Source organism: Bolinopsis microptera, chromosome 5 (genome assembly GCF_026151205.1).
Source record: "Bolinopsis microptera isolate Bmic1 chromosome 5, MBARI_Bmic_1.0, whole genome shotgun sequence".
Taxonomy (NCBI): Eukaryota; Metazoa; Ctenophora; class Tentaculata; order Lobata; family Bolinopsidae; genus Bolinopsis; species Bolinopsis microptera.
In genome coordinates, this window is record NC_087076.1 from 13,457,079 (window position 1) to 13,467,856 (window position 10,778).

Sequence of the window (10,778 nt, forward strand, 5' to 3'; positions counted from 1 at the left end):
AACCTGCTTATCTCTAATAAGGAAATTTACATCTGAGACAAAATTTTTGAATCTAAAATTGAAAGGTTTGACACCGGTAAAATGGCGACCGGGAAAATGTGGTGGGTTTTGAGCAATTTCGCCATATTTTTCCCGAACCATATTTTAACCGGTCGTTAATAAACCCGTCGTAATAATCCCGAGTAAGGTAAACAAGTTTAGGGAGCTGTGAGCTGGGAAGATTGATGCTTGTGTGTGTGTGTCCTCCCTAACTCGATATTCAAATGAGTAACGAGAGAGGTAACTTCTGAAGATGGTACATCATCCTCCGAGTGAGGAAGGACTAAGGTGACGTTAAAATTTGAGGAGTTGTGAGCGTTGCTATAGGGCTCGGTAATCAGTTAAGTAATATAATTTAATAATAACCCTAAATAAAGTGTTTAAAATTGGTCCTTAGTCCTTGGTCAGCATGCCACGCTAGTTCGACTCAGTGACTGCTATATTCGCTCAAGTTTGCACAAACAGTAGAATCCATTCCAATGCACCTTTTTGAAAATTCAGGATGCAATTGCCTTGGATCCACCTTCAGGAAAAGCAAGTCATCAGCTTCACGGCTAATTCCCTCAAAGTGATCCCGCTTAGTTTTGCCCCTCCTGTTTCTTATATTTGGGAAAGTTAATGAGATTTTTGTAGTTTTATGGTTTTGAAGAAAGAAATGTAATAAAAAGCACCCTTGAGTAAACGAATGAGAGCCGTGCCTAATGGTGTTTCATATATTATAAATTATATATTAGATTTAAAAACATCCAAGCATGACTGAAATCGGCATCTCATAACTCATGATTTGTGAAAGGTGATACTAGTCACCATTAGATCCTTCTAATATCATCCCTCTCCGCTAAGCCATGGGTTTTGCCGTACAGTGTAGATTTAATTTCATATATTTGTGAACGAGTGCAGCAGCTGTGCGGCAAAATATATAAGGATATTATATTTGAAATTTGAAAACCTCCAAGCTGAACTTAAATCTGCATCTCATCATGACTCGTATTTTGTGAAAGGAGGTACAAGGCACCGTTGGATTTTACTAATATTAAGCCATAGTTTTTACTGTTCATCGCAAAGGGTGTGTGTCGCCCGGTGCACTGTGTGTGGGGGCCCGGTGCACTGTGTGTGGGAGAGACATTTCTTATCCCAGTAAGTTAATTTACAACTCCCAAAACTTAATCCTTAGAGAGACGATAAGCAGGCCGTGTGAAATATGAATGATGATGAAAATCTAAAATATATGGCTAAAATGAGCATTTTAATTTAACAATATTAATTCAATCCTATAATGTGCCATGTAGTAATATCAAAACCGTTATATGTATCTACTTAACAAACTTCTTATCGGTCATGTAATCCGGAAAATGTGTTGCTGTTAATAGATAAGCAGCGTTTAAATTTTTAATTGTCTATCCATCACAAATCACAATCGTGTGAAATAATAATAATATTCATAAAAACAGATTGTAAGACCCTCCTTCTCCTCTTCAACAAATTTGAAATACCCCCGTTTACTGTGTACATCTAATACATCAACAACCTCAGTCCCCTCTCCTGATCCGAATATGTGCATATTAGCGAATATGTGAGATATTCAACTTGAAGAAGGTTAACAGGATGTTCATACAGTGACTGTTCTTACTTGAACTGTTTTATCGCTGTCATGTGAAACGTTGTTTATATCTCCATTCTCAGCTGTATATGTCACATTGAGTGGATTCTATTCAGTAGGTAGAGAATGTACGAAGGTTGCTAATTATGAGAACTAAAACATCTCATACATTCAACAAATGAAACAGAATATTTTCACATCAACTGGAGGTTGACATTGCTTAGGTTGCTTGTTGGGCCTCCATAAATATACGTAGGTTGCTCGAATGTAATTAAACTTTGGAATGATATCTATGAAAATTGTTTTGATAATTTCATTGATTATATCAAGAAAGGCATTTGTGACGTGCGTATCTGAAAAATTTGTCACGGGTGTTGAATGAAGAGTACAACTCCTTCAAGTGCCCATGAAACACATGTCCTTGTTTTGGCAACTATGGTAGGTATGGGCGAGATTGCATGAGATATTTAGTTCCACCCAACGCGAACGTAGCTATTTCTGGCGAGCTCCTCAGTTAACTGCTGTCCCAACACTTCACAGAGTTGTTAAAACACGTACCGTGAAAATAGGAACCAGCGTGAATTGTACCACGTGGTCGGAACAACAGCGCTAACTGTAATAGGTGTAAATTGTAATGTGATTATGAATCACGTGCAAACTTAAGTGTGAACTGTATGAAGGATATGGATTATAAGATGAGCTGGCAACTTAACAAAACGCGTGAACTTTATGGAACACGTGAACTGTATGGAACAGGTGAACTGTATGAAACAGGTGATATAATATAGGACATAAGACACGTGAAAGAGAGTATGAACTGGGACTGTGTTCCTACCAAAGTGCTCTATATTGGACACCTGTTAAGTGTTAATGACCTAAGTTAACGCTTTAATGTAATCCTGATAGAGTTAGTTACTCGGCCGAAACACCTGCTGTAGTCTCGACTGCTGCAGAGAATTTAGTATTAAATCTTACAGACTATCTTACTTATAATTCAAAGAATTATAATACAGCATGTATTAGCAAAGCGACTTTAGATTCTTTAATCTCTATAAGTTAGTTTCGACGCATATTAATATATTACGCCGCCTGCCATAAAGCAATTTATGCAGCAAATTCACGATCAGACGTATTTCTCTTACTGAAACGTTGCAGGCTTAGCGTTGCAGGGGATTCGGAGTAATTAGATACGAGAGGAAGTACTTATAGCATTTAAAGTATAACCAAGATTGGGTTTTTATTACGATTTCGGGTTTTACATTTAAATACATCCCGTTTGGCGATTTTCTGGGATAGACCAGTCTTGACTGTAGGTTAAGATATTTAGTGGTAGTTATATAGTTGTCGTAGTTCTGATTTTAAACGGATCCTTGGTGGTAAACAAGACTTCAGTCTCGTTATATATACGGAGTGCTTGTCAACCGTTTGATACAGCTGATAGTGGTACCCAACATTTAAAAATGGTTTTACCTTACACCCGGCCCCGATTTACTGCACTATTTTCCTCAAAGTGTGCTTTATGTCGTGACTAGACTGTATTAGACTGTATATCGTTATCTGTAGCCTGTATTATCATACACATTGTTAGAATTTAAACTTAATGCATTTCATTATTTAAACTGTTTATAAGCAGTACTTAACAACTAAACTGCGATTGCTTTGCGTGACGTCACGACCACCCACACTGTAAAACCCTTCATAAAACATGACAGAAACAGTCTTGATGTGTAGGATTTCAAGATCTCAAGACAGCATATAATTTAGTAAGTATTCATATCCGACTGTCATTTCCCGAAAATCACTAGATTAATAAGTCTTGGTATGCGCTATTCCATTACCTGGAGCTGAGTTTCAGACAGCTAAAGCGAGTGTAAGAAATGTGTAGGAAAAGGAAGCGGCTGTAGCATTTCCGGTCTCCCCGGCCTGAATGATATCACGGACACAAACCCTCCTCTCAATAATACAACATTGAAAACACCAAATTTAATCTAATTTCAGGACGGCCCCCCTAAAACACACCATCAGGATATAACCTGCATTTCCCCGTCCTACCATGATGTGACTACAATTTGTCGGGCTGTGACCACGGAAGGAGCGTCGGGAGCAGGAACTAAGTGGTACTAATGACTCGGTAGAAGGGTGGAACTGTCACGGTGGTGTGAGCTGAACAAGGTGTCATACCACCGCGTATAGGGCTTTACAATTGACACCCCAACACTTATGATATTATATATATCAAGTGTGCGGGCTGTGCTGGTCCGGGTATTTGATAAACTCACCGCTAAATTATTTGATACAACACCCCCACCGCCCATTACGTCATGATCTCTGCCCTGTGGATGTGTCTAGTTCGTGTCTACTCTACTTCTCATCCTACCAAATATGTAGCTTCAAATACTGTTAACATGTCTGTTCATTTTTATTTCCGGGGTAATATTATGCAATCAGTTCCGGGATCTTTCCGGAGTCTAGGCTTTCTTCCGTAATACTCCTAGGCTTTAGGCTTCCTCTACTTGGACAGTTACTGGTGTACAGATCTCCATGCGGGTAACCGTAAATAACCATTAACCACTTATATATTAAACAACAGACGGTATAACCGCGTCTTCTTAGAATGTAATTTAGTAATCGTATTGAGAATAACAATAACGACGTCTATTTTGGTCAACGGCTCGAGCAAAGATAGTACCCAGCGAGCCTGAGTAATTATAAATTGTGCAAGCGTATTAGTTTACTTCACTGTTAAACTGCTACATAGCTGTCATTCTTAGCATATCTCAGGATATTTTTAAAGGCGTCGTACACAATATTACAACTTAAGAATGACGAAGGACGTGAAAGGTTGGAACGATATAATCTATCTAAAATGGGGATGATGACAGTTTAGGTCTAACAATATTATTTAAAAAACCGAGCCATAACCCCGGATCCCCACATAATATGTACAGTGAATCTGGAGGAAGAAGCCCCGCCATGGCAAGGGACACTTCAATTAAAGAAAACATAAAATATACCCCACAGTGTTCGGTATTCAAGTACACTTATTAGATTTCCACTAAATTTCAAGGTTATCAACTTAGCTTGCCTCATTTCTCGTAGTTATCGTGAAACCCTATCAGTCCCCAGCCATGCTGGTGCCGGGATATGTAACCTAGTACACAGCGAGTATCTCCTGCTAGCTTGCTAGGTGAGATGTATTTTCACTATAACAGAGGGGGGAGCAGCTATATTTTACCGTGTTAACACAGTATACTAGCTGTGTCAAACTCTGCCATGCTAAATTCACATTGGGGTGCCATATGATTTGGTCATTCCTTGTATTGAAAGAATACAATTATTTCGCGCACTTTGACAGAAAGATTCATGGTCACTACTGCAGAGAAAGGGTTGTTGTTGTTGTTGGCCGTATCGGTGCTGGTGGTTATAATTACCAATTTTGTTTAACATCAGTACCTGTTTAAAAACCTGCAACCAGACAATATTATGAAGACAAATCCCCAAGAGGGCGCGGCACTTCACACCAAAATATACATATCATTATTATTATGGTTATTATGGTTATTAGATGTGATTCTCTACTGAAAAATATACCATTGTATCATTAATCCTGTGGTTAAAAAGAACCCCCCCCCCCCATTGTATAATTTATCCTGTGGTTAAAAAGAACCCCGCCCCCCCCCCCCCCCCCATTGTATAATTTATCCTGTGGTTAAAAAGAACCCCGCCCCCCCCCCATTGTATAATTTATCCTGTGGTTAAAAAGAACCCCTCCCCCCCCCCCCCCCCCCATTGTATAATTTATCCTGTGGTTAAAAAGAACCCCCCCCCATTGTATAATTTATCCTGTGGTTAAAAAGAACCCCGCCCCCCCCCCCCCTCTCACTCTCCCAGAGTTGCAGAGTAGTGCACTTACATAGCTTCTCCCGCTATGTGGCACCCTGTTCGTTACTAAAAACAGAGCACTAACTCCGTCACCATTGAGCAGTGTTAATAGTCTGTTCCCAATTACTGCAGCCCAATTACACCCTATTAACCAGGTCCAATGGAATGTTCAGGATACTTGTGCCCTGTGAAACTGCTCCTCATGTAATCAGGATATAACAGCTGCAGCTGTAGTGCTGTGTATCACAGGTGAAGATATAATATGTAGACATTAGAATGTGGCAGTAGCTCATTTTAACACTTCGTCACAAAGAATCTGACCTGCTAGAAAAGTAAAAGACTCCCTGGTGACAGGATAGAAAAGTAAATGATTCCCTGGTGACAGGTCTGACAATGCGGTGATGATGTTGTGATGAAATGAGGGGAGATAAACTAAGATAACACACAGATTTGCTACATAGCCCTGCCAAAATTGAGCAACCATTTGCTGAGCTGCAGTGAGCTTTAAACTTGGGTAGCGCAGGCTGAGCATACCTTTAAAACTTGTTGTTTTCAGCATTTATCTAGCGAAAAACCCCCGCACTTCACTTGTCTCGTGCTCTACTATCTATCTGGTCCTCTGTTAAACTTGACCTTTCTATGTTTTATTGAACTTGTACCCTGTTTAAAGTAGTAAGGGGTCTGACAACCTACATTCCATGGTGTTGTTATAACACCACCAGCTCACCAACTGGTGTTAAACTTGTTTTAACTGCTGTTCTTCTACTCACAAAACCGAAATGGTTCAGTTCCGACCAACTGGCCTGACACCCTGTCAACATTACTGTGTATCCTACTCACTGATATACTCAACACCGTCCTGACTCCTGTACCCTATTACAAATGATTATCACTCGGCAGATAAGGCAGAACATCACCTTGTAATCTAGGGCGTATTTAGGATATAATGGGAAATTTCTTTATATTCTTCATTATATCAACTGGATTAGAAAACTGAAATGAGTGTTAAGTTTGATCAAACACAAACGCAATAATAATCGAGTTCAGATATTGACTAATAACATTGAGAACACTAAATTAACCACCTCACAACAACGTGATATAATTATTAATAAGTAATAACCTCTAATATAATAAACTACTCAACTGCCCTTTAAACGATTAGTTGGTGGATAACCGTCCCAGCCACGTCCTGAAGCGTGGAACTATCCCTGAACTCGTATATTTTACATTAATATTTAGATTGTGGTTGCTCAATCGTTTGTTCATGTGTGGGTGTAATGACGTTGTTATGGTGACGAACAACGCCTGAAGATTGTAATGTTGTTATTGAGTAGGCACAGCATGTCGTGATCTAGTTAACACTGTAGTGCTAAAGCACTTTTGGTTAATCATTTTCGCATTATCAGAGATTAATTTTGTTGCTAGATAGTGATATGATTGAAAATTGTTATTGAGTAGCTACAAAGCGCACTTATCACACTAGAGAACTTTTAGTTACTCATATTAATTTTATAATACTGTAAAATCATTAATTTCCGCGGCGTGAAAATGCGTGAAAATGTGTGCCGCGAAATTGATTGCTCCTAAGTCATGTCTACATCGTATCATTTGAATCCGCAAAAATTAGTGTCTGAAAAAATATCTGGTTTTACAGTACAGCATCTCTGTCGCAAGATAACAGGATGTGTTACCTCTCATTTAACGTTAATGAATATTAAATAACCATTGGATTAATTGGTCACGTGATAAATGTGAATTACAAAGAATTCCTTTGTAGTACTATAATAGCACCAGGAAATGCACCTGCAGGGTATCATAGGTAGACAAAGATAAGCAGACAACTGTTCTGTACTTAGTGTAAACTTATTGTAAACTGGAGGTTGAGAAAACTAGAAAAGTGTAAGAACTGATGTGGCATGTGGGTCGTTGTGACTTGTGATATAAAACCATTATTAGACTGCAACTTCCTTATTCTTGTTGTGAAGAGTTTTCACAGTGGTCTACATAATCACTTAATGGCTGGCTTAAAGTTAGAATATCCAGGTCAGTCACTATGTTCTTGTAATTGTGGGCGAACAGTTACAAAAATGGGCGTGAGAAACTTGTTTTAATATACCCTTTTATGCTCAGAATTCGAAACAAATATTTACCCCGATGATAAGATTACTTTACTCTGGCAGAATAGCAAATTATTATTCTATCATTTACCAAAGGAGTTTTTAATCACTGCATGTCCTATTCTGCCCATTTCAGACGTTATGTAAATTAGAATGTTGTATGAGTTCCGCCCACAAGAGACGGACGTCGGGCACTCGATCTTTTTAAAACTTGTACATAATTGACAGGCTAGAAGGCCAGAAAACTAAACTACTTTCCATTTTTTTAAACTGATGTTGGAGTTTTATAATTACAGACAAATTTTTATCGACCGAAAATATAGAAAGTTGAGTGAAAGCGGTGGATATATTTCAATATTCTAAGTGTCGAATATCTTTTGAGAATTACGCCCTTTTTCACTCATGCCATAGAAAATAATAGTTTGATCGAGCTAAATACCTGTATTGATACATTGTAAGATAATTTACCATTAAGAAAGGTTTCCCTAACGACATGATTTTGATTTAGGTACCATGCACAGTGATTAGTTCTTGCTAAGTTCCTAATCAGTTCCTGTTAAATTCCTACGTCAAATATATCATGATCAATCATCATGCACAGTTTTAATGATACACGTTCCCGTATCTTTATAAAGTGCTACACTATGCGACGTGTTTCTACACAAAAGAGGACTTTGAGGATGCCGAAATTACCGGTATACGGCTCTTTATCCTCTGGAATTTCATCTCACGACATTTTCTATGAGGTGCTAGGAATGATAAAAATTAGAAATTTTAAAGAAATATTTGTTCGTTGCACACCCTGGTGATAGACGGCAGACATTTCAGATAAACCCCATGTTATCTCGATTGTAGTTCTGCTTTTGTAATTTTATATTTACCCCTTGCTCACATGATGTCTGGATTTAAGTAATAATACACTACAGATCGGATGAGTTCTTCGGTATTTCTTACATTTCTTCATTTCTAGTCCTAACAAATCAACATTAATGTATACCGTATATTCACTCTAACATATTTCAGGTGCAGTGCAGCTTCAGCGACAACTTGTAAAGTAGCCTGTCCCGAAAATGACGTGTACGAGCCAGTGTGTATTGATGGCATCACATACACGACACCCTGTACCGCCGCTTGTACCAGTTACAATGCCACATCTTCCGTGAGTGTGTAACGGTCAAATGTGTGTCTATTAATGTTTGTGTGTGATCTTTGGGGAATGTTGTGGCATTCTGCCAGGATGTTTGTCAATTATTTCACAACATTTGTTCTGTTAACTTTATTACAGGAATTTACAGATTCCTGTAATGGCCTCAATGCTCATCGTAGCTATTATTTTCTAAAAGCAATATAAACTGTCACTCATATTCCGGCTGGCTGCCAAGTCTGTGCACTGATCCTATTACTCTATTACAAATATGATAGCGATATCCGCTAACTTTTTATTACTATTTTCCGATATTCAAAGTAGCGTGTCAGCTAAGTTTTACTTTCCAAACATGTGTCACAATAGTAGAGGGGATTGGGGAATGTGTGGGGATTGGGGAATGTGTGGCTGGTAAATCTCCAGGGACATCGCGTCATCGCTGTCCTGACGTTCTGTCTAGCATCTAATTATATTCATAACGAGAAGTTAATGTTGTAATAATTGAATTTGTTAGAAGACGCTGAGGATTAAGTAAGTTCCATAAATGATCTGCCAGCTCTGACGTTTAATTTACGAGATATTTTGGGATTAGGAAATAAAGTGCCACATATTACAGATTCCTGCCACAAACTTTGAAACTTGGTTAAACGTGCATAATGTAGAATAATCAAGGATAATCGAATTTTAAAATTTATTTTTGTTTTTTTCGGCAAAAAAGGTTCTATGGACTCTAATTTCTGGGAGTGTAGAGGAATTTAGACTGCCATAACTTCCACAGAGAACCTTGATTTCTGCTCACTTCAGCTGTCAATACCTGTATGTGTGCCAATAGTGATAATAGAGAGCAGCTGCTGATTGTTAATTGTTCTGGCAATAAAGCATTAGGTAATTACTATAGATAATCGTTAAACGACAGGTATAATCCATTAAACGGGACAATTTGAGTATATTTAGGGTCATCGTTGTGACGCGCATTGCCTTGCATGTGTGGGCTAGTGCGTCCTGAGAGCAATTATCGGACGCGCGCAGCGGCATATTCTGGCGACCCACGCGTGCTATTTCACTGACGTTACCTTCAAATTTAATTGTGTGTCATCGCAGCATACAAAGATAAAATTAGCTAATTCGTGTTGATAAGCAGCTGCATGATAAGATATTAACACTGGGTGAAAGTGTTTGTTCAATATGAGTGATTTGAATTAAGGTATAATATGATTAATGTCAGGATATTGAGTGTGCGATTAGCGGTTCAGTGTCCATTTCCACTTTACAACGAACAATGAAGGTGGCGAGCCGAGCGAGTATTATAGCTGCATCCAATAAATATCATGACGGTAAACCTGTTGGTTTACTAATAAATTTCTTATTTCAGGATTTCTATGACTGTTGCGGCGCTGAAACAATCGCCACAGCCGGATCTTGCGATACACAATGCAAATGGCTGATACCTTACATTATCTGCCTTTTCTTAATAATGTTCTTCACCTTCCTCAATAATGTCATATTCCTCACTGTTAACTTACGGTAAGTGTGATTATTATCGAATCTTGAATCGAATCTTTTCGGATTTCTGAGAAAATTATCACCCTAACTAGCAGTAGAATTATACTGAAACGTTGGCTTTAAATATGATTTCACTTGTGAAGGACTTTTAGAAATCTTGTTTAGTAATGTTGGTTATTTTCAGGTGTGTGAAGGACAGCGAGCGAGTAATGGCGATATCTTTACAGAGTGTAGCTTTTAGGGTGTTTGGCGCATTTCCAGGACCGATCATACTCGGAGCATTTATAGACAAAGCTTGCATCCTTTGGAACGTAAGTACCCATTTCATCCACTTCCTCGCCCTTTTTATGGGATTTTGTGTTTATTACAGTTTTCTTATATTTATTATGTCTAAGGAACATTTTGAGCTAATCATACCAGTATGGTATAGGTATTAAGGAGGTAAATACAACTCTACAATGTTCTGAAAAACTTTGAGTCCAAGATAATG

General features: G+C 38.4%; 1 protein-coding gene across 1 annotated transcript in view; it reads left to right on the top strand.

The window, feature by feature from the left end:
- Positions 1-10,778, top strand: part of LOC134815947 (solute carrier organic anion transporter family member 4A1-like) — a 28,242-nt gene that overhangs the window by 16,377 nt on the left and 1,087 nt on the right. Inside the window, exons 8-10 of the mRNA XM_063824560.1 lie at positions 8,665-8,800; positions 10,158-10,309; positions 10,473-10,599. Coding sequence (XP_063680630.1) covers positions 8,665-8,800; positions 10,158-10,309; positions 10,473-10,599 — 415 coding nt within the window. The remainder of the gene's footprint in view (positions 1-8,664; positions 8,801-10,157; positions 10,310-10,472; positions 10,600-10,778) is intronic.